The sequence below is a fragment of the Cibotium barometz genome, chromosome 60 (assembly GCF_041138505.1).
Source record: "Cibotium barometz isolate CiBa-2024 chromosome 60, ASM4113850v1, whole genome shotgun sequence".
In the NCBI taxonomy this organism is placed as follows: Eukaryota; Viridiplantae; Streptophyta; class Polypodiopsida; order Cyatheales; family Cibotiaceae; genus Cibotium; species Cibotium barometz.
In genome coordinates, this window is record NC_141105.1 from 29,965,362 (window position 1) to 29,990,525 (window position 25,164).

A 25,164-nucleotide genomic window follows, 5' to 3' on the forward strand; every position below is an offset into this window, starting at 1 on the left:
CCTAATCTCAAGGTAGTACCATGTTGGAAACACACATGATGAAGGGTGGCATTAAGGGGGGTATACAACCTTAAGATATAATGGAGGCATATTTGATGTGGTTTGTATGCATAAATAGGAGTGCAATGTGCACACAAGAATCAACCCCTACACTAGCCTTCTAATTTCTAACGTGATCTTAACTAGAGACTTTAAGTTTCATGGCAAGTTCTCTCATTGCTTGAGTGAGCTGGTGATTGATCTGTGAATAAGTTTGTGCCTCTTTTAGGATTGCAAGATTCACCATATTGTAATGTTGGGAATGGTAACTCATTCGTTTATGATGGAATACATAGAGATCCATTGTCACTTTGTGCATGAGCTAATTTTGTTTGGAGACTTTTAACACTGTTTATTGCTCATCACAAGATAATTGTGAAGATACCTTCACTAAAGGTCTCAGTTGTTGAATGGAGTGGCATTCTCATCAATGTGGCATTGGCCCTCAAGTGTAGTTGACCTTTGGGGGGTGTGATAAAATTGAATGATCCCACTCTTGGTTTAGTTGTGCTTGGTATTTGGCTAGCTGATATGCATCGCCATAGCTCTATCTGATGTTCCATAACTAGACTTATTCACCTACTAAGAGTGCGCTAGTGCTTCACTAGTAGAAAAGGCACTCTGAGGTTGAATACATGTGAAGGTGCCCCAAGTGATTCATAACTATAGGTCACTCAACACTTAGCATTAATACCCTTTGTGGCACATTGTGGCACATAAGCAATGTATGGAGTATCATTATGTCGTTCGATATATGATGAGTGGATGCCGAGTAAGCACACAACTATAGGTCACCCAACGCTTAGCATTAGTACCCTTGTGGCACAGAAGCAATGTATGGAGGATCATTATGTCGTTCGACATGATGAGTGGATGCGCCGAGTAAACACACAAATTTGGGGAAAGTCATTGTTGGTTATTACATCACAACTGTAGAAGATAGAGAGAGATCATTTTCTCTTACACTTGGGCCAGGCAGGATGCGTGAAGGAAAAGGCGCAGGACATCCTACACTTGGGCCAGGCTGGCCGCAGGCACCTGAGAGATGCTAACAAGAGTATTTCACCTAACAATGGTATTTCACCTAACGTACGCGAGATAATGACGAACAGATCTGGCTGCTTGATTTGTCGATATTTTCATGGCGACGACCGCGTCGAGCCCATCGACATGCTGGGACCCCTCTTCCCTCTTCTCACTGTTGCCGAGCGTTTTAGAAGCAGCCGAATCTCTCCTCATTATCTCTGCCGCTTCATGTCAAGCTCTGGTTTGTCCATCGACACGCGTAAGGATTTCTCTCTCTCTCTCTCTCTCTCTCTCTCATGCTAGCAGGTTGTAATGTCTCTATTTGATACTCTTATTCGTCATTTTGTTGCTTTTGCGCAGGTTCCATTCTGCATAGATCTCTCTAATCATGGCTGGATGCGACCTTGTCCTCGTCTTTGGTGGCCTTCTAGGCTGGCTTCTTTTGGTCAAACAAGCCCATGCTTGTTCCTCTGGACAATGCCAGGTCTAGTTTACAAGCCTGCCCTGCTGCTTCCCATTTCTGTATCTGGAGAGGATATTCAGTACGACTTTCCCAAGTCAGTGACAAAGTGCATTGTGATGATTTTGGATGCATGAGAGAGAGAGAGAGAGAGAGAGAGAGAGAGAGAGAGAGAGAGAGAGAGAGAGAAGGTCAGTCACCCTGTACCTTACCCTATCCTTGGGCTCAATTCATGTCTGTATTTAGCCTAGGAATCATGCTGGATCAGTCACCCTGTGCCTTACCCTATCCTTGCCCTATCAACTACTTATTTGCTGTATTAATTCTTTCTATTTGCTACTTCCCTTAGTGCTAGGCTTCACTATGGCTGAGTTTGCCCTGCATCTCCGGAGGTTTGACAGAAACTCAGTACGAAGGGCTTTGTGTGAATATATGCTCTTATTGTTAGAAGTCATCTCCTGTCTATACATATACACCAGGGCCTCTGTTGTGGGTGTGCCCGCCCTTATTAGGTGTTTTCTCATTTTTTCCCACTCCATATTTTTTTCCATTTTTTCCTATTTTTTCCATGGCTTGGGAGGCTGCCCTGTGATGGCAAGAGGACCCAGTTGCTGGCCGACTGCATCAGTTTGCATGTGTTCACACTCTGGGAGATGGCCGATTGATTTGCATGAGTCGTGGACTTCACAGATGCTGGCCGACACCTTTCTACTGGCCGACTGTACACATTTGCAGGTCGTGGCCTTTTGGTGTCCTGTCCCTGATGGAGGTCGACTGCATGTTTGGGGCCATATAAAATGGCCCCATTGTCCCATGCCATTGTATCTTGTTTTTCAGGATTTTCTTGTGTATATAGAGCAGAGTTACACGTCTCTCTCTCCTTCTCCATTGTTGTATTTTTTGCAGCGCACTTGCTCTTGTGTTCTCAGATTTTGTCATCATCTCCGCTGCATATTCTGACATGGTATCAGAGCTCTAGGCTCTTGATAGATCTTTGGGAGTTGTGTGAGCAAGAGGGGGACTGTTGTGTTGCTGATTGGTGGATTGTTTTGGACTGTTCGAGAAGAGGAGAAGCAAGAGGAAGGCGGGCTGATTTGCTGGACAGCCACTTGCAGGTGTAAGTTCTTCTTTTTCCCATCCACCCACCCTTTTCAGTTACATCCCCGCAATGGCAGATCTGCTTGAGATGGCTGAGAGACATGTGAAGATCCCTACACTCCCCACGTTCCCGGTGGACCGTTAGTTGGACGGGAACAACTACGACATATGGAAGGTTATGATGGAATTTGTTCTGGAGTCATACGACCTTGCTGATTTCATCGTTGTTAGAGTTCCACGCCCGGAGGTAGAGGAAGGGGAGTTACCGTCGATTCGGAAGGACCGGGAGGCACAGGCACAGTTGTGGGATCGTGTCAATGCTAGGGTTTGTTCATTCATCTTCCTCAATTGCACATCGCAGGTAATCAATCATATAAAGCATATGACGTTGGCCAGAGGTATATGGCAGCATTTGGCTTCTCTTTATAACAGGGTCCATGAAGAGGATTTTCTTAGAAGTACAGATGCGGGTTATGAACCCTGCAAAGTCATCGACGATGCGAGAGCACATTAACAAGCTGCAGGCTCTTCAGCAGGAAGTTTTTCAGGCTGGGAAGGAGATATCATCGGAGGACATGGCCATAACGTTGTTGTCGCATTTGTCCTCTCAGTACTCAGCATTCTACTCATCTTTGATTACCAGTGGCAGGCTCAGCACCATTACATGGGAGGAGCTTGTGCCTATGGTCCTGGACGAGGAGGAAAGATTCTTGAGCCCTTCACAGGGCGGAGGTTTGGAGGCCTTAACTGGCCAACGGTCGAAAGGCCGTAACAAGAGCAAAGAGAAGGCTTCATCGGAGAAGTCTTTTGAGAAGATGCCCGACTTAGACCGCGAGAAACTGAAGGCAGAGAGGACCTGTAATGATTGTGACGAGAAAGGCCACTATTGGAGGTAGTGTCTCAAGCGGAACACCGAGAAGGGTGAAGAATCCTTAGCAGCAATCGTGAAGACTCCAGCATTTGTGCACCTGGAGGTGATGGACACCAATGTTTTATTTTCTTCGGGCAGGGGGGAGGTTGGAGAACTCGCCGCTACGGATACTTGGGAGTGGATTCTAGACACTGGTGCTTCCAGGCACATGACTCCCTCCCGTTCAGATTTACAGGATCTCTGCAGGTATTCTGGTCACATTCTTACTGGTGATACATCCACTATCTTAGTTCACAATGAGGGCAGGTTCGTGATAGTTTCCGATGGTAGTGGGGGGAAGCATTCCTCCTAGGTGTTGTATGTTCCGTCACTTGGTTTTCATCTGTTGTTGTCAGTGCATCAGGTTTGCAAGATTGGCGTACGGGTGGAGTCTGATGAGCATTTTGTTGCTCTCCGGGACAAGACAACAAGCTAGGTAGTTTGGGAAAGCGGAGTGGAGAATGGAGTTTACAAACTTTTAGCACTCTCTCTCCCAGGTCCTTAGTTTAGTGGCAGTCTGGTAATGGCCACTTAAGTGTGGATACGTTGCATGTGCAAGCTTTCCAGGACAAGATGGAGGGTAGCTTGCCAGTTGATGGCAGCAGTTAGCAGGAACTTTTCAGTACAGATGTTGGTAGTTCTTGTGTTCGTCAGTCAGAGGAAACTTTACAAGTAACATATGCTTTGATGTCTCGTAGTATTCGGGACAGAGAAACTCCTGTAGATGAGGAAGTTCTTTCCACGGGGACCTCTTGGAAAGCCAGGCAGATGACAGTTGATTACTTGCAAAAGGAGGTGGATGTTGCACATTCTCCAGGCTTTGTGGTTCCGGATTCAGAGGGGGTGGTTTACAGGTTTCCGAAGGCCTTGAGTGGTCTTCAGCAGGTTTCAAGGACTTGGCATCCCACCGTAACAGGTGTTGATCCTTGTGAGCAGTATAATACTTTCTTGACTCGGAAGCAGAATGGTTCATTGATTTGGTTGATGTATACCAGATTGGACGGGAGCTTCCTGATGAGGTTGTTGAGCTCATGTTTGCAGATGACTTTTTGGGAGGCAGGATTGCGTATCTTGTGGTTTCTACAGCATGCGAAGGATCTTGGACTCTTTTACATAGGAGGGGGATTAATGGATGGAGTCCGATTCCATGGTTGGAGTGACTCAGATTGGGGAGGACATCCAGACACGAGGAGATCTACTTCAGGTGACAGTTTTACCCTCGGCTCAGGAGCAGTTTTATGGAGCAGTAAGAGGCAGCTATCTCTTGCCTTGTCGACAGAGGCAGAGTACCGGGCTGCTTGTGGTGTTATTTGCGAGGTGGTGAAGTTGCACAGGTTACTTGGCAGGATTGGTTTTCCACTGGTGGAATCCTTGGTCATCTAGAGGCACTTTGTTCGTGAAAAGATCGTTGCTGATGACATCTTGCTAGAGTTCTGTTCGACGGAGGATAGTGTGGTGGACCTCTTCACGAAGTCGCTATCTCAGGCGTTGCTCCGGCGGCACTCTAGCTCCCTGGGGATGGTTCCATAGGCAGGAGCTGAGAGGGGGTGTTAGAAGTCATCTCTTGTCTATACATATACACCAGGGCCTCTGTTGTGGTGTGCCCGCCCTTATTAGGTGTTTTCTCATTTTTCCCCACTCTCCATATTTTTTCCTATTTTTTCCATGGCTTGGGAGGCTGCCCTGTGATGGTAGGAGAACCCAGTTGCTGGCTGACTGCATCAGTTTGCATGTATTCACACTCTGGGAGCTGGCCGATTGATTTGCATGAGTTGTGGACTTCACAGATGTTGGCCGACACCTTTCTGCTGGCCAACTTTACACATCTGCAGGTTGTGGCCTTTTGGTGTCCTGTCGGTTGTCCCTGATGCAGGCCGATTGCATGTTTGGGGCCATATAAAATGGCCCCATTGCCCCATGCCATTGTATATTGTTTTTCAGGATTTTCTTGTGTATATAGAGCAGAGTTACACGTCTCTCTCTCCTTCTCCATTGTTGTATTTTCTTCAGTGCACTTGCTCTTGTGTTCTCAGATTTTGTCATCATCTCCACTACATATTCTGACACTTATATGTGTGTGTGTGTGTGTGTGTGTGTGTCGCCGAGACTGTCCTGCCTCATGTCCCCTGTTGCACGATTCAGCCTTTCTCTGCCCTGATTTTTCCTCAACTCTGTAGTGACCTTTCGCAGTCTTTTCTGCCGCCTTCCTGCACCTTTTCTGCCGTACTGTTCTATTCCACTTTCCTTCTTGCCTTCGTAACCTCATAGCCTCCTTCTGTCAATATCGGCCCTTTCCTTTTTACAGCCCTTCTGACCTTTCCCTTTCCGTGGTTCCATCAATGGCTTCAGCTTTAGATGTTTGTACATATGCCCGAAAAGAAAGATCTGCAGATGCTAAGCACCGCCTATCAGAGCCGGCTTTACAAGATGATGCATTTACGTTGGAAGCTCAGTATGCGTTTGATACCCTTAAGGATGACTTTCAGCAGTCACGACAAGAATGGGGCAAACCGATTCCAGAGGTCACCTACAAATTGAAGTTACCGTCCCTGGTGAACCCCCTCAGAAAGTTGTCTCAAACTGCGGTTATAATATTCTTTCCAGGAAGAATCCCCGCGGCCAGCGATGTCGCGCAGTGGATTAAGTCCATCCTTGGAGGATGCTTTGTAGAGGGAGTGTATTTTGCTTCCAGAGGCTTTTATGAGGTGCATTTATGAGATGCTTCATGCAAGCAGAGGCTTCTTGAGTTCTCTCCCCTGTTTTATGGGAGGCAAATGGTACATGCTATGCCTAGGTCCCCAAACAAGGACTATCAAAGTCTTATACGGCATCACTGCCCTGTATGGGTTGAGGGGACTATATGCGTGAAGAGTTGCCTGGCCTGGTTGCTCCCTTGGGACTTGTCATTTGTCCTCCACGCCCCATGGGAAACCGTAACAGGTTCTGCATTCTCTGGGACACTGACATACCTACCCCTCCTTCTATTGCGGTGGAAGTTGAGGGAGTGCAATTGGGCAAAAAGTATTTTGAATTGAAGTGGGGTGTTTTTGCAGGTGCTTGTTTTGCCTGTCACAAGTTTGGGCATCTAGCCTCTGAATGCCCAATGGTTCTGCATCAGCCCCCCCCAAATGCCTTGCCACCCCAGACACAGGAAAAGAATGAGAATTTGCAAGTCAAGACAGCAAATACAAATGGAGCAAAGAATGCAAAATCAGTCAATCAGGTGCACGCACTTGCAGGAAAAGGAAAAGATAAAGGGAACGAGAAGATGAAGGAAACTGTGGGGATTGATCAGGACAGTTTTAAATAACCCAAGAAGGTGGTTGTATTGAAGCAACGCCCCCTTTAATCTCGTCAATGGGATGCTTCTTCTCCCTCACCAGGACAAACTTCTACTTCAGCCTCTGCTCCTGTCCTTCAAAATTGGGTGGGCGTACTGAAGAAGGGCATCCCCATATGTGATTCAGAAGAAGGGGAAAATGCTATGTCTTTCATGGGTAATGAAGGCATGCAGCCTATGCAGGCAGAGGCCTAGCCTCTCTGATGTCTGGTTCTTATCCTCAAACTCTACTGTACATACCTTTTCATGCTTCAAACACTTAAGTGCTTTACATACAATGTACAGAGTCTCTGCAATGTCTCAAAGTGGAGGCTTTTATGGATTTATGTACATAAAATGCAGCCAGATATTGTTTGTTTGCAAGAGCATAATCAACACTCCATGGCTGGACATCATGGTTTTTTGCGCGGCTATGATATATATTATGCTGGTACTGTTACCTATTCAGGTGTATGCATATTGGTTAGGCATGAGTTGGAGCCTCAGTTGGCCTTCAATGATAGTAGTGGCAGATGGATAGTCATACAATGCAATGTCAATGGTGATATTTTTGAGTTTGCATCAGTCTATGCCTCCCAGACATCTGCCATGAGGGCTTCTTTGTGGGATTCTTTATGCAGATATCCATGGAGATCCAATGCATTCATCTGTGGGGATTTTAATAATTCCCCTCTGCCTAGAGATAATACCACTTCACGATCTCATATGTTATCATTGGAAAGGCAGAAATGGGATGACATGCTTCTTTCTGTGCAGGCTGAAGATTTATGGGTACTTCTCCAAGGGTCAGTCCCTGGATATATTTTTCATCATAATGCACTTACTACGTATTGGGCAAGACTTGACAGATGGTATTTGTTTTATCCACAACAATTTGCAGATTTTAGCCCTCATCTCCTTATAGATTTCTCATTGGGCTTGTCAGATCGGGCTTATTTCCAACATCACAACTTTCAGCAAATGATCAGATTTGCCATTCATCCTTTGCCAGTTCATGCCCAGGAAGTATTCGCATCAAGATGTGCTTATATTGCAGGTGGATATTGCTAAGGCATTTGACAATGTTCAATGGGATTTCATCTCTCAGATCATGACAAAGTTGGGCTTTGGTCCCAAGATGGCAAATACTGTTTACTGGCTTTATTCTGGCTCTACTGCTCAGTGCATTCTTGGGGGCCATCTGTCTCGGTCATGGATATTGGGTCGATCAGTTAGACAGGGCTGCCCTCTTAGTGCTCTCTTCTATGCCATTGCGACCCATCCTCTTTTGATGTATCTTGATCATCTTACAAACACAGGACACATGACTGGTCTTAAAATCCCAGGGGCTACATCTTTTTTGGCACAAGCATATGCTGATGATTCCTTCTTCATGCCACAGAATTCTCCTCAGGAACTTCGCATGCTTATGGCCACTCTTTCTTTATATGGGTTGGCAGTGGGATTGCATGTTAATTTTGACAAATCTAAATTACTCCCCCTGAAACAATGTGACTGGCATTCTATTCTTTGGCCGGGTCAGGTGGTGCATTCCAGAGATATTGTCAGGCATTTGGGATATCCCATAGGATGGCATATCACCAGAAAGCAGCAGTTAAAATGGATTTTCCAAAGACTTCAACATAAACTGGAATACTGGAAGATTTCTACTTGGCCTCTTCATGTCAGGCTCAGAATAGTACAATCCATTGTGATGTCCTATCTCTAGTTCTATTTGCCCTTGCTGCATTGGTCCTCCAGGGATATTTCAGCTTTTATGTCTCAAGCTATGGAGATGTTATGGAAGACAAAAATGAAATTGGGAATTAGGTACATACATGATGTGGTAGATGATCGGGGATATGTCTTATCCTTTCCTCGGGCCATTGCTTCCTATGCATTGGGAATGCATCACAGGTCGATATGGAAGAAAATTGCTGATTTATTGCATCCCTTTTTACCTATTCCACCTGTGGCTGTTGCAGCTATCTACTACTTGCATTCATCCTATTCCCCTTCCTGCCTTAACCTCCATCAAAGCCTACAGGCTTCTTCAGCCTCCCCCATGGATTCACTAACATGCTAATTCTCTGTGGCATATAAGGAAGCCCCTCTCATGGTGGCGGAAGAATCTCTGGATGTTGTGGAAGTGTAAAATGCCATTGAAACAAAGACTTTTTCTTTGGAGATGTTTGACAGGCACATTGTCAGTGGGGGTCACACTTGCTAAACGTCACATTGCATCTTCCACATGTCTAAGATGTCAGGCTCCCTCAGAGACTGTTCTTCATCTGCTTTGGCACTGCCCTTGTTCCAGGATCCTCCTCAGGAGAATTTCAGATTCTCTTCGGCTCCGTTTCCCGAGTCACAGATTTGGGAAACATTTCTGGCTTTTTGGCAGATTTATGCGGTCCTTGTCCCAATACTCACTATTTCTCTCTTGGGTGAGATATTGGGCTCTTTGGACAATTTGGAGTGAGCATAATTTGGCATACTTGGATCGGCAGAATCACCAGTCATATGAATCCTTCCGAGCCTCATTACGGCGATCCTTATATGATGCCTGCCATGAGGGTGATATGGATGCTTCTTGCTTAGAGCTTTTCTCTTTATGTTTCTGACATTTGGGATACTCTCCATTTCGGAGACTTCCCATCTTGTAAATTTATGAGCATATAAATATACTGCACTGGATATTACCAAAAAAAAAAGTGTGTGTGGAGTGCGTGTGTGAGAGAATATCTTGATACAGAGTTCTACACCCACTATTGGGCACTGATGACGTTAGTGGGATGTCGTAGTATCTAGTCCATACTAGACATAATGGAGTTAGTCTTGTGGGTTGGCTGCCATGAGTATATAACATGCATGTTCCTAAAAGGTGAATTTGGGCATGTTCCTGGATTCATCTAGGTATATATATATATTCATCCATGTATAGATAGATCTTGGCGTTGTGACCTCTCAAAAGGAATCTCCTATGCCTATGATTTGTCCCAAAAGCCTAGGGAACAAATGATTATAAAAGGGGATGAAGCCTTTTTATAGGCTCCCTAAATATGCGGCTAGCTATTGGCCAACAGAGAACATGCATTAAATGCAATATAATGTTAAATGGCATGGAAAAGAGGTGAGATGAAGCACAAGTACATGGATTTCAATGAATTCGGTACTCAGTCGGAGCAGGCATTGGACACCAAAGGACCATGTCATTTATTAGTTGTCTTTTCTATAAAAGTTGAATCTTTGTCTTGAAGGAGTTTAGGGCAATGATTCTCCATGATGTCCATGACGGCCATCACTAGTGGCCATAGGGAAAGGAACTCAATATTTGAGAAAATCGAGAGGCAAGAATGAGGTGGGACGTATTCACGTATGTGCAACATTGTTCTATTTGTCAAAAGGTGAAAGCGTTGCATGGGAAGAAAGCGGGTTTGTTATAACCATTGCCAATTCTTGATGGCCCTTTCCAAGATATATATATATGGATTTTGCCTCAGTCAAGGTGAGCGTAACACACAGTGTTTGATGGTTGTTGATCGTTTTAGCAAGTTCGTAATGCTCATTCCTTGCAGGGCTAATATGATTACTGGAGATGTTGCAAAACTGTTTATTCGGCATTGGTACCAAATTGTTGACATTCCTAGGACCATAGTATTAGATCGCGATGCTAAGTTTACTAGCCATTTTTTCAGGGCATTGTTTGATAATTTTGGTACGAAGTTGAATATTTCCAGTGCATTTCACCCATAGACGGACGGAGAGATAGAGATTTACAATCAATTGGCGTTCGATGTGGTGAAGTGCTATGTGCATGATCAACAAGGTAAGTGGGAACAATTTTTGCCTTTGGTTCAAGCTATTCCGAATGATTCTTTTTCTTTAGGCTGTTGGTAGGACTCCGTATGAGGCAGCGTTTGGAAGACCATTGCAGTCTTTCGTGACTAGGACATCGTCTTCAGGGCATGACGCTAATAGCGTCGTCGTATGGCGGAGACTTACCAGGAGATTTTGGAGTATGTATGTGAAAGACACGTTGGCCAAAGCTTAAGAGGTCTTTTCTCGACAGGCCAACAAGAATAGAAGGGATGTGAAATTCTCGGAAGGGGATTGGGTTTATAATTTTGGAGAGCATTGTTTGATAATTTTGGTATTAAGTTAAATTTTTCTAGTGCATTCCACCCACAGACAGATAGCTTTACAATCAATTGGCATTCAACGTGTTGAAGTGTTATGTCCATGATCAACAAGGTAAGTAGGAACAGTCTTTGCCTTTGGTTCAAGCTATTTCGAAGGATTCTTTTTCTTTAGCTAATTACAAGACTCCATATGAGGCAACGTTTAGAAGATTGTTGCAGTTTTTCTTGACCAGGACATCGTCTTCAGTGCTTGACGCTAACCGCGTGATGGAGACTTACTAGGAGATTTTGGAGTCCATGAAATATATGTTGGCCAAAGCTTAAGAGGCATGTTCTCAGCAGGCCAACAAGAACTGAAGGGATGTTGTTTGCAGACAAATAATCCTCCTCTATCTTAGGTTGTATGTTGACAACCTGCTAAGCACCACGGTTGGAGTGCAAAAGAGTATGGAGAAGTAACGGGAACAAAGTACCTCCTCTCATGTCATGTGCAAGTATTGCTATGAACATTGTCTGGAGCTAATCCTGAAGGGGCAACCAGAAAAACAGATTAGAACCAGGAAGTTTGGAGCATGAGGTGGAGATTGGCAAGGGGTTGGATTTGGAGAAGGACTTGGATGCTCTGTTGGCTGCACATAGGAGCTGTCGGCTGAAACAAAGGGCTGTCGTCTGTACCAGAGCAAAGGCGGCTGCAGGCGCATCATCAATTCTGAATTTGTAGACCAGTTGGCTGGCCGACCAGCAGTCGGCCAGCACTCTATTTGTCCAAGAGCCTATAAATAGGCGTGTTTGCTCCTAGTTATGATCATTCACTCCACTAGGGAGTGGGTCCTTTATGTAGGACTGTTTTGGGTGATTACACCTTTTTATGAAGGCAGCCTATGGCTGTAGAACTGGGTACCTTTTTGTGCCATATGAATGTACTGAATTTCCAGCTCTCTCTCTCTCTCTCTCTCTCTCTCTCTCTCTCTCTCTTTGCGTTTTTGCATCAGCATGTTCTAAGTGGTGTTTAGGGCTGAAAGAAGACTCCCAGAGCTTCCGCGTGTTACATCTCAAGCTGTGCACAGCAGGAGAAAGAAGAAAGAAAGGGAAGGGAGGGTGGGAATCTGAAAATAGAAGAAGCAGACTATCTCAGGGTTCCAATCCTCAGCACCTATGAAGAGGGTTTCAGCTAATAACAGCAAAACGCAGAGGCTATGCAGTAAACACAGCCTGAATAGAATGACTCTCTAGTGGTAAAGGCTGTAAAGCAGCTCTGTAGGAAGAAAACGCAGCACTTGAGGCAGTCCCAAGTGAAAATGCAGCTCCATAGAAGAAAACGCAGGTTCTTGATGAAGAAACGCAGCAGTTAACAGCTCCTATATCTGTAAACAGTCAACAGCAGCATGGGAAAAGAAACGCAGGTCCCTGTAGAGGTTTCCCGCTTTGATACCATGAAAGAATGGGTCCAATGCTGTGATACCCACAAAGAAATGCTGCAAGAATTGTAGAACACTGTGTACGGACAGCAAGCATGAAGGAGAAAAGAAGATCACTGCTGAATATCACCAGAAAAGGTAGTACATCATGTGGAGCAGCATGAGGGAGGTCCCGTAGATGCTGCCTATCACTGCAGCAGCTGAAAGGAGAGATAATGATGATGCTAATCCTAGCCACCTTTATATAGGTGGGAGAGAAGCTGGTCGGCCATTAGAAAAACAGAGGGCTGGCCGACTACACAAAAATGCTAAAATAATGTCTAAAAATAGGCAAAATAGGCCAAAAACGTGTAGTGCCTAGATGCTTATGCAGGGCTTCATATGGAGCCAGATACAAGCATGAATGTGCATGGGAAAGTCCATCTGGGGATGAAATAATTTCCAACAATCCACTGGGTGTGGGAAGGTGGCTTTGTGCCTCTCTAGATCTCCCAAGATCTTCTCAAGTTGGGGCTGATGTTTGTTGCTGGCGAGGTCCAGGGATCGCTATCTGGGACATCGGGCTCACTGTAGTGCCGTGGCCCGATCTAGAGTCTCACCAAAGATGTCCACGGAGTGAGTGAATCATGGAAAATTGTTTAAAAACAAGTCCAGCTAGAGCTGAAAGAAAAAACGGCCATGTAAAAGCCTGTGGTGCAATGATACAATATATATATATATATATATATATATATATATATATATATATATATATATATATATATATATATATATATATATATATATATATATATGGAGAGAGAGAGAGAGAGAGAGAGAGAGAGAGAGAGAGAGAGAGTAAACTTGAAACAATGTGCAGCTACTAGAATCATGTTCATCAAGCTCAGATTGTGCAGCTGGTCTATACTGCAGCTCATGCGTCATGGCGGGTGATATTGATACAAGATGCACCAGGTCAAATACTTATAACGTGCTATCATTGGTAATCAAGTTATGCTCTTTATCTGCATTTTGTAGAATTCTTGTTGTGGCTGCTATAGATTGGCAACTTGGTTTGCCTTAGAAGAGCAATAATATAACACTAAATTGATTGCAGAACAACAGCTTACCATTCAACAAATATGCTTGGTTAACAACCCATAACTCGTATGCAATAGTGGGAGAGCCTTCTCACACGGGGGTTCCCAGAGAAACATTTGAAAACCAGGAGGATACTGTTACAGACCAGCTAAATGTGAGTAGAATTTTGGTGCTGTTAGGGTTCTCATTTATGTCATCTATTGCCTAGAATGCAGACTTGGTTTGTGAGTTCATATCAGCCATGTCCCTGCAAGGAGGTTCAATATTATGCCCATCTCTGTTTCTCATGTGTGGAAATGCTGCAGAATGGGGTTAGGGGATTGATGCTTGACATGTACGATTTTGAAAACGATGTATGGCTTTGCCACTCATTTGGAGGACAGTGTTATCCGTTCACAGCTTTTGTATGTACCACAAGTTTCATTTCAGATACATGAGCGCCTTTTTGATGATTTAATAATTATTTTTGGTAGATTTGAGACTTTGATTGGTTTTAATTTCTTGTTCAATTTCATCTATACATGTGCAACCACCTATTGTGGTAGGAACCAGCTCTTGACACCTTGAAAGAGGTAGAGGCATTTCTCTCAGCCAACCCCTCAGAGATAGTGACCATCTTCATTGAAGATTACGTCCATGCTGATAATGGCCTCACAAATGTCTTTACTGCTGCGGGGTTGATGAAGTACTGGTTCCCAGTATCAGAGATGCCCAAAGGTGGGGGTGATTGGCCTCGAGTTAGTGATATGATCGTGAAGAACTGGCGGTTGGTCGTCTTCACATCAATCTCCTCCAAGGAAAGCATAGAAGGCATAGCATATCAATGGAACTATGTGGTGGAAAACCAATGTATGTCATGTTATCATGGAGATGCACATATATTGGACACAATCTATGTGAAGGAACCCTCTTTAACCCTCACGATGTTATGGTTTAATAAGTTTTTAATGATGTTGATATGGTGTGTTATCAGATGGTGATGGTGGTATTAAAGCAGGATCCTGTCCTAATCGCGGGGAATCGTCGCCCTTGAGTACCACATCAAAATCCTTGGTCTTGGAGAATTTTTTCCCCACAAACCCAAGTGAGATGGCTGCTTGCCAAGACAACTCGGATATGTTGTCTTCCATGCTCAAGGTCTGCTATGCAGCTGCTGGCCAAAGATGGTCAAACTTTCTTGCAGTTGATTTTTATAAGGTGAGGTTCTACGTGATTTTGGCATTTTTATTTGCAGAAAGAGCCATTTCATGCACGAGCTTAATTGGTGAAGATTTTGCTCTGTAGAGAAGTGAGGGAGGAGGAGCTTTTCAGGCTGTAGATACTCTCAATGGGAAACTCATGTGTGGATGTGATGATATCCATGCTTGTCAGGTAAGGGGAACTCTTACCCCCTTTTCTCCTTATAACTGAGGCTGGCTACAAACTCTTACCCCCTTTTATCTCCTTATAACTTAGGCTGGCTGCAGGAACTGTCACTGCCCATGGCATGACAGATGCGACATGAGAGATTGCCTGTGTTTCTTAGTGGACTGACTCTAGCTTTTGCTATTGCTTTAACTATTATTTCCTTTTTTGATTGGTGTTTTTGGGTGTTTGTCTTGCAGCATGGTGCAACTTCAGGAGCATGCACCCCCCCATGATTGCAATTTGTTGCCTTTGTAACGTTGCTCAAACTAAGACAACGTGCGAAAAAACTTAAGTATAGTGTAATTACACCTTTCAAAATTTGGAAAATACCTTCAAAATTAAAATTTAAGAGTATAAATACTTGCAAATTTTGAGAGGTTATAGAACAAAAACCTTCAAATTTAAAAAAAATAATTATTGATAATTTCTCAGATTTGCAGGTGAAGGTGTTAGCATTATTCATCTCCTGGTAGTGTGTCCAAGTTGTGTATAAGGGGTGTCCAGATTTATCCCGCACAGCTCCATATTTTGTCCTCATGTTCAGGCCCTTGGTTGTAGGGTTAGCCACCCATTTCTCACATGTTTTATTTTTTCCAATCGTGAGTCTTTTCTGGAGCAAGTCGGCCAGCTTACTTTGGGGCTATATAAAGCTTGCCTCCTCATTTGTACCACCTTGATAGGGGCTTCTAGGCCCGGGTCCTCCCTCACGGGAGTTGCTCATCATGCTCGCACTTACGGGGACCACCCCTTGCACAGGGCTGATTGTATCATTGTTGCTTCTTCATTATGCAGATTTGTATTCTTTCTCTTTGTGCCTATGTCTCACGCTTTTTGCTATGCACTTTTGATATGGTATCAAAGCATCGGGTTGAGGCTCTTCTATAGAAGGTGTTTTGGTGTTTTTTTTAGAGACGGATTTTTGCGTTTTTCTATACTGTTGGTTGTAGAGGAGGGGGGAGCATTTTGGCCTTGTCTAGCAAGCAGGGGAGATACCTTTGGCTGTGTTTTGCAGGTCTGGGGCAGCAAGTAGGGGAGATACCTTTGGTTGCAGGTGTTCTTTTCAGGAATGGTTTCTTTCCACATGGCCTTGAGCCCTTGCTCGGCCAATCTTTGCTTTGTCAGAGTTCTCAGACTCATGGGTGCACACTTGGATTCACATCCTCGAGGTGTGTGCGGAAGACAGTTAGTCCTTTCTCGACAGTAGAGGGGGTCAATGAGTTTGTGCCAGTTTAGCATAGTGTTGTTGGTGTACAAGTGTTTCCTTTAGGTTCTCAGGGTGTTCAAGGGGGATGTGGTTACTTGAGCCACTCCTATTCCCCAGGTAGATGGCCTTTTGGATTATAGGGTGCAGGCACATGAGTCTTCACCCCTAGGATGAGCATTGATTTGGGAGCTTGGTGTACAGGTTGATATTGGCATTCATGCAGAGGTAGGCTAGGTCACTTCATGACGAGAACTGTTGTCGAGGTTCACAGGTACTTGCTCAGTTTTAAGATGGGAACAGGATGCATGGCAGGTGTACAGGCTCATTGGGTACAAGTAGGTACTAGTGGAGTAGAAGTTTGGAGTAGATGATTGACATCAGATTGTGCTTTGGGATGATGAGTTGTGGATGGTTGGTTCCACATACGACATGTGACTAGTTGGTTGGGAGCTAGCCAACGGGGGGTGTCAGGTTTTGGTAGGAGAGCTTTCTTGAGCTCAGTGCCATAGTTAACACGAAAGAGCTCAGGGGGTGTTGCCATGCGATTGGGTGACTCATAGGGGTGTGGGAGTAGTAGTCCCATCACGCGAGACGGCGAGTTATGGATACAGGTTTTAAAGGTCAGGTGCCAACATGATTGTTAGCTACAGTGTTGGAGGTATGTTTCTTCCACTTGGAGTGTTAGCATGACAGAGAGGCATCCTTGGATTAAGGGATACATGGAGATCTGGAAACCTTGTATATGGAGATTGGTGCTCAACAAGATCACAGTTGGAGGCTTGAGAGTACCAGGGTTGATGTAGACATTGTGGGCCTCTAGGGTGTCTAGAGGGGGTGCCAACAGGGAGACAATTTGGCGGTGTTCTCTAAGGAGCAGATTTTTTCTTGGAGGTAGAAAGTCAGACGACATCCTTTCTTGGGCTGAAGAGGGAGCACATTGTGTGGACTGGTGTGATACAGATTGGGTTGGAGATATGGACATATGGTGGTTCATTTTTTTGATTTTGCTGGACTTTTGGATCGAGAGAAGTTTCTTGAGAGTACGTGGCAGAGGCGGGAGCAGATCGACTTCTCGACTTGCTTTGGAGGTTTCTTTTTCTAGCTCCTTGGGCCAGTTTCTCTCCCAGGATCTGAGAGGGGGTGTTAGCATTATTGATCTCTTGGTAGTGTGTCCAAGTTATGTATCAGGGATGCCCAGATTTATCTCAGGCAGCACCATATTTTTTCCTCATGTTTAGGCCCTTGGTTGTAGGGTTGGCCACCCATTTCTCACATGTTTTATTTTTTCTAGTTGTGAGCCTTTTCTGGAGCAAGTCGGCCAGCTTACTTTAGGGCTATATAAGGCTTGTCTCCTTCTCATTTGTACTCACCTTGACAGGGGCTTCCAGGCTCGGGTCCTTTTCTTTCTCTCTGTGCTTATGTCTCAATGTCTCACGCTTTTCGTTGCGCACTTTTAACAGAAGGTTTTATAAGTTTTAAGAAAATCATTTTTTAGAACATTGGACTAAGAAATAGCAAATGGAGATTATATGATTTTTCTTCAAGTAAAATATATATATTTTAAATGGAAATTGTTTTCTAATGGATGTGGCTGATAACGAAAATTGAATTTCTATAGTGTTAAGAGACATTTAGAGGGAATACATATGTCTCCAAATCTTTCTTTTTCATTAAATTATTAAAGAATGGTGGAGAATGTTAAAGACCTTAGCTTCGTGATCTTAATTATCAATCTTAGCTTCATTCAATGCATGCTAAAGTCTACCTTTCAATGGGTAAGTGTAACTTTATACGGATTAGTTGATACGTTGCAATTCTAGCATGCATAGCTTGTGACATCTCCACGTGTTTGCATGGTGGACTAGTTGTTATGGCTCACCCTAACTCTCCTTGAAACACATCCAAAAAGAGATTACTTGGTGAACCGCTAACTGTTGTGAGGATCTTTCCAATAGTTGAGCTTGTAACCCTTGAGGTCTCCAAGCTCTATAACTCCTTGAAAAGCAATTCCATTGCGTCTCCCTCGAGCGTTGTCACACCGTTGCATTGCACTATGGGTACTTGTCTCTCCTCTCACCTCACTTCACTCACACACACTCACTGGTATTCATTAGGGAGAGATTAGCAAGAGTAAGACTCATTGTACAATGGGAGTATCTTGTATTATGAGAGATTCACTTATATACATGGCCATAAGTGTTCACATCCACTTAAACTATGGTCGGTCGAGCAATTTAGGCTCATAAGAGGTCTAATGCTATTACAATGATTACTTTGATAATATATCTATGAAGTACATCACGTAGGACTTCATCCTAACTTGCTACCATCCGCTCTTGAAGCGAGAATCACTATAAATACTCCGTCACACGTATCTACCACGACTCCTTGATGTAAGATAATGTTGGTAGCTCTTGTTAACCCTAGAATTGGGTTAACATCCCTTCCTTCTTGATGGCGATCATGTCTTCGTAATCGCGTTGAAGACCTTTGTGTAGGGAGAATGAACAAGCTTTGTTGATGGCTTTGATGTGTTGAGTAATGGTCTTTGTTTCTCCGGCAAAAATAAGAAAATCTAGTTAATGAATGAAGAGGTTAGTGGTTTATTGGGAATTCCTAATAGGTGGGAGGTGGGGTTTTTTTGCGAATGATTGCATTTTTATATTTGTGAGTTTTTTTTTGGGTTGTTTGCTCACTTTGTTTTTGGTAATCATAAGCAATGTTACATGTTAGTGGAGATGTTAAGAGATGTTAATAATGGGAGAGAAGAGGCAAGGATCTAGAGGAACGTAGACTTAATCATTAGAGCGAGATGGTGATTTTCAGTTCCTTATTTGATTCATTGAAGCAACATTCATCATTTCAAGAAATTGGCCTTCGATGATGTCCTTTTGTGTGGCATGATTCTTGTCAAATGTTATTGAGTAGGACTTGTTTCTGCTTTTTTCTATCCATGTGCTTTTTATTTTTTATGTATATTTAAGTGCTCTTATGAAGCAGATTTACATGAAGTACAAGAATTGAGTCATATAGACTCTTCGTGAATTGCTCTGTGTTGAAGTAGCCACTTGTTGGTGATGAGACTGAAAGAATTACGTCAACTTGCGAGGCTAATATAAATATCTTCACTAAGGATTGAAAATCATTGAGTTGTGAAGATTGTTGTGTCATTTAGAGAGGTTTGTAAGTTGAAGGAAAATTTTAGGTGATGGGTTGTACTAGTGATGACAAGGATTTTGCCCACCATGGTCTTCCCATCCAGAGATGTACTTGGAATTTGTTGATGGTGAGGCTTTGGTGCAAATATTCTCTTATGCATGAGTATAGATATGTACTCATGGAGGAGTTATTACATTAATTTAGCCAAAAGAATAGTAAGCAATAAGCTTAACAAATGTATAATGGTTATTGAAGATTGTTGGGAAAGTGTTAATGCGTGAGATGGCTTAATCCATGATGTGGCTTAAATCGTGAAATTGTAGGTTCTTAAGCTGTGAAACTGTTAACTCTTACGAGACCCAAACTCGTGAGATTGTAGGGTTTGCTTTTTTGGTCGTGAAGGGATATTCCGAGAGATAGCCTAATCTCATGAGATTGCAGGTTTTTTTGGCTGTGAAGGGTTATTTTGTGAGATGGCCTAAACCCGTGAAAGTTAATCCCGTGAAATGGTGTTTCTGTGAAAGTGCAGGTCGTGAATTGGAATTCTGTGAAGTTACAGGTTTTGACCTCGTGAAGTTGCAGGTTTTGACCTTGATGGGTTTTTGATTTTAATTGATTTTATGGGACAGCTAGGTCATGACTTGCGAGCAATAGGTTCTTGTGCACTTATTTCTCATATCTAGAGGGGTGACAAGAGCATTGTTATTTTGTTCTTGATATGCTCATAACTCTCCGTTGTAGACGTGGGTATTTGATTCTTGAATTTGTTGCTCAAATGTTGTCGAGGCATTAGAGAAGACTGCTAAATGTTTTCTTGGACACACAAGCTCTTGTGTTGGTGTGCTGAATGCGCGAGAGTGGTTGAGAGATTTTCTTGTTGTTGCTTGGGCCTCCATTCTTGTCGAACTTTAGGTGAAGCTGTTAGGGTTGAAGTCAGTGGGGTGAGTTTTTCTTCACATTGTTCAATTTTGGCAACCACATGATGGAATTACTATCATAGTATCCTTGTTGTTGAAGCACATGCACAGGCACCCATCTTTGATGAACTTTATAAACTGGTGGCCGATGTGCTTGGTGCTGAGGCTTCCTTCTCTGTGCAAGCTTAGGGGATTTTGTGATGCGCTTGGGGAGCCAAGCTTTGGTATTTCTTTGGTAGTATCCTTGTGCCTGTAGTAGTGTTTTTGGTACTCTTACTTGTTGACTTGATGGAGTTCTTTAAGGAACTCGCATAGGCTTTTGTGGACTGTGTTGTGGAGTACTTTTCTTTTTCCTTGGTCTCTGAGTGCTGCATTGGGGGAAGAGGCTTTGACTGTCGAGGCATCCAAATTTGATTGGCACCTTCATAGTAGCCTTGAGCTATAAGTAGCTGCTTTTCTATCCACATTTTGATATCATTAAGATACCATGATTGTGGTTGTCTTGGTGGAGTTTTCTTTTGGGATGATGTTGAATGTTTGGGGCCCTTCTTGACTTTGGTTGGCGCTGAGGCTATAGGTTTGAGACTCATGGACATTTTTGACGATGATGAGGCTACAGTCTCTTGTGGAGTGGATGTCGATGAGACGAGGCTTTAAAGCATGTGGTTGTCTCTTTTGGTGAGGTTTGTCGATGATAAAGATGCATAGGCTTCGGGGCTTTTCCTTTGAGTTCCTTGTTAGAGATAGAAGGTTGAGATGTGGGAACTTCTTCAGGAATAGCTGCTGATTTGGCATCGAACTTCGTAGATGAGGATGGGGTTGAAGGAGTAGATGCTTTAACAGAGTCGGTTGTTGATGCAGATGGTAGGTCATTGTGTAGAGGGGCTTCTGTGTGGAAGAGGCTTGTATCCTTTTGCGTTCATTTTGATAGATATCCATTAAAGTTGGATTCTCTTCCTGGCAGTATGGTATTGTCAACTTTTTGTCTCGTTGACCATCATGATCACTCTATCGCTTTAGCAAAGCACAGTGATGCTTGGGCAGAAATAGTCCATTTATGTGTCAAATCTACTTCCAACATATACGCAACCACAAAAAACTTGCAAGTGAGGGAGTTAGTTTCAATATACATTGTATGTCCAAAGTATCCCAAACATGGCATGTTCAAGTCTTGTGTAAAGGTAATCCTTTTAGGATTTGCCTATGAGTGTTGGTTGACCTAATTAATCTCATAGCTCGAGGGTCATGAGGTTGTGTTCTCGTGTTGGATAAAGTTATGCTTGAGCTATGGTGATTTTATTTGAAATTTTAAATCCCACCAAAATTCTAGGGATCTTTTCACTAAGATATGTTGGAAGTTCCAGCTCCTGCAAGGTCTCTTCCTCCCGTAGCAATTTTACATTGCTTGCAGGAGTGTTCAAGGTGACTGTTTGCATGGATTAATCTATTAAAAACAACGATTCACCTATCTAAGTTCCAACAAGGATGACATCATACTCAAGGGAATCTAGGATAACATGGAATGTAAATTTCATATCTCCATTGATTGTTTGAGTAGTACATTGAAGTAACCTAGAACTTCAATGTTTTGTCCATTGGCTCCTCTTGCAAGGCTTTTGTCTGTAGGGATGAGTTTAGGTTGTCCCAATGACACCTAAGTGTCTATTGTTATTGGAAAAAGCCCCAAAACTACAAGCACTCCATAAGCACATTAAGCAACAAAGTAACTCAAGAAAACACAAGATGTAGTTCACAAAGAACTAGGCACATAGCCTTTTTATTCAAGTGCTAATACAAGAGTTAAATAATGGTTACAAAGAGCTAAGTGTGACCTCCCAATTTATAGGGAGAGGTGGAAGAAGGAGCCTACTTCCCTGACATCATCCATGATGTCTAGTGCCCCTTGAGAGCATCTAAGGTCACCTCCAAGACCTCTTCAAATAGGGTTCCCACTTGACCCATGCCATGTAACACCCATGCCACCTAGACTCCTATTTTTGACTAGCTTATCTAGTTCCTTTTACTCCTTCTAAAAGCTCCCACCACAAAGGTTAAAGATAATCCTAAAGATAAACCAATTATTCCAATAATTGTCACGATGTTATGACTAGCTCGAGGGCTAATCAATGCGTGTTTACGCTTAACATCATTGCCTGTAGGAAAATCCAGCCATACCATGATAGAATCTTCCAAAGGAACCATGGATGTTTCATTTTTTGTTTCAGCTTCAGATCCTGTTTCTGTTTCATATTCCTATTCACTTTCATCCTGGCTCTTAGCTTTTTCAAGAGTAATTAATGCATACACTGGCACACTTAGCCCTCTAATGAGGTTTGTTTGTGAATCCTCACAGTCTTGTTTTATGGAGTTCTTTATGTCTTGGTATAGCTCATGTTGATCCCTTAAAGGTGCAAGTGATGATGTGATGTTGGATTCATCATGGGAGAAGAGCATTCCTCCAAATGAGGTCTTGAGAGACTGTTTTAATCTTGTAAGGAAATTATTAAATTTCTCATGTGCTTTCTCAAGCGTATAGTTCGTACGATATGTTTCAAATGACTCTTCTACAGACTATGTCTTCCTCTTGAAAGGGGAAGCGATACTCCTCTGGGCTTTGTATTTTGGTTGCTTTTTTAGGATTGGCATTATGAGGCTCAAGCACAACTGGTGACCCTATAAGACATTCAACCAAGTTAAGCATGCTCTCTTGAGCTTGCTTTTTGCGTTCCACATATGTCATGTGATCATTATTATCCATTTGGGGTGGTTGGGTGGGTTCTAGTTTCTTGATTGATCTATGTGCTGCACTGAGTGAAGAGTCAAAACTTGTTTCATCCTCACTTAGTGACGTACTAGAAGTCGTTTCATTTTTTGACTTTCTTTGGTTTGTCAGTTTTTCATTATGTTTATCCATGCGACGAAATCGAATTTTCTTTTGGGCTTTTGTATCCTGTGTCGCACATATTTGTTTTGTGGTTTATGTGGTGGCCTTTGAGAGGTGGATGCTTCTGCATCATGTATAGCTTTTGGCTCTTTTGGGATTATGTCCACTTTTGGGTTTATGTTCGCTATCTACAGGCTCCTTTTAATTTGACCTTGGTTTTGATAGTTTGTAGTCCCTTATCTTTCTTGGGTTTAGAAAGTTTTGTTTTCTCTTTTGGGTTTTGCTTTAAAGCATGTTCTTCTACCCATGTTGAGGTATTGTCTTTTGTTGAAATATACAAGTGATTAGCAAGAGGCTGTAAAAGAGAATTTGTAAATGTGAGAGAGAACCTGTGAAATATACAAGTGAATAGGGTGTGTGCGGGAACAAGCCCTTAGCAAGAGGCTGTAAAAGAGAATCTGTAAATGTGAGAGAGAACCTGTGAAAAGGTGAGAAGTATCTATTGGGAGAGAATAAAGGGTGGCATGAGGAGATTTAGGAGGTGTGGAGATATTTTGGGAAGAGGTGGAGAGAATCAAGCAAAAGAGGTGGAGTGAATCAAGGAGAAATCAATGGGATTGGATACTTGGATGTAAACTCTATAAATTGAGGCATTGGCCTAATGAGAATTTGCTGGTTTTTGATTATCCATGCCTACATTAAGCTATTAGTTAATTGCTCACTAATCACATCTTAATTATCATCTAATCTCTTTATTAATGATGTTGATTCTAGCATTTGATCCACCATTTGATCCACCATAGCTCATCACATTGCTGCAAATTTAACATGGTATCATAGCATAGCCTAGAATCCATCAATTTGTGAGCCCATTATCTTGCTAATCATCTAGCTAATTAGGATTAGTAGATAATTAAGATTTTTTTAAACCTCTTTTCAACTAGCTCTTTGCACCCCCAGCTAGTGGAGGGGCTTGATCTCTCTCCAGGAGCAACATTAGGGCAAGTGCTTCTAGGCAAGCATAGCCAGCCTCCCCATAGTCCAGCCCATCAAATCGGCACATCAAACCGCCAAGCGAAGCTCACGAAAATCGCGATTTAGCAGGCGCCGTTTTTCTGAGGGAAAAATGAAATGTCTTCTTCTCCTCCAGATCAAATTGCTCTAATTCCTCTTGGCCCTAGGGGTTTTCAAGGGTGCTCTACAAGTTGGTGAAGATAGATTTTGATATGATCAAGTCTACAGTGAGATCCAAGCTCTTCATCAAATCTACAGGTGACTTTGATAAAATAGAGATTAAGCATTCAATGTTTGGTCAAATCTTGTGTTTCTTGGCTTAATCCTCTACTAGACTGATTGCTATTGATAGCCTTGAAAGGATTTGAGCTCATTTGAACTCTAAGGTCGCAGATCTAGACTCCCCGCATACTCTGTTTTCTACACACAAAACATAGGATTAATTTACTAATCAATACTAATCACTATATTCTGGTGCAATTGAGGGTCCAAATTAACCATTAGGTATCTGATACAGATCCTTATAACTTTAGATTGCAAGTCGGAGATGGTTTGATACTCCAACCATTCCGTACAGATTTGTCATCCTTGATTTAATGTAATTTCTGGTAAAATTATGCTGATAAATTTGTGGTAATCATCATCTTGCATTTACCCCTTGGTTAATGCCTGCAAATCACTCAAATTCAAGATTATTTATAGCCAGAGTTGCATTTGGGAATGTGCATAAGAATGAATGCTATATGCATTATGTATTGGGCACACATGGGTGATTACATCATTGTAAAAATGGGATATCAGACACTACCCTTGTCCAGAATAAGGCAAGAGGTAAGACCTCCCGCATAGATTTGGGTTTGGATTGCATAATGACACAAGATAAACATCAAAAGCCCAAAAGAACTGTTTGTTACAATACATTAAAACATGTTGCTCACACACGGAGCAAGAACTGACGGGGCGGACAAGCTTGTGGCCCCAGCCATGAAAGAAGAAGAACATCTCTTTCCAAGAGGAGGATCAACACCGAGAAGAAGAGCTAGAGGAAGCATTGAAGGAAGACATGGACGCGTGAAGAGAAGCTGCCACA

General features: G+C 42.9%; 1 protein-coding gene across 3 annotated transcripts; it reads left to right on the forward strand.

Moving 5' to 3' along the window:
• The first annotated feature begins 948 nt into the window (after window positions 1–948).
• On the forward strand, window positions 949–15,320 carry LOC147605221 (PI-PLC X domain-containing protein At5g67130-like). Of its 3 annotated transcripts, none has more exons than XM_086793801.1 (9): window positions 949–1,324; window positions 1,426–1,622; window positions 13,269–13,391; window positions 13,506–13,643; window positions 13,795–13,893; window positions 14,035–14,338; window positions 14,463–14,686; window positions 14,774–14,860; window positions 15,094–15,320. In XM_086793801.1, exons 2-9 carry the CDS (start codon window positions 1,524–1,526, stop codon window positions 15,127–15,129), a joined length of 1,110 nt encoding a protein of 369 aa, XP_086649927.1. In that variant the 5' UTR covers window positions 949–1,324; window positions 1,426–1,523; the 3' UTR covers window positions 15,130–15,320. The 3 variants fall into 3 exon arrangements, with proteins under 3 accessions (XP_086649927.1, XP_086649928.1, XP_086649926.1); XM_086793802.1 differs by having other exon boundaries at window positions 951–1,324; window positions 1,426–1,549; XM_086793800.1 differs by having other exon boundaries at window positions 953–1,324; window positions 13,322–13,391.
• Window positions 15,321–25,164: the final 9,844 nt, after the last annotated feature.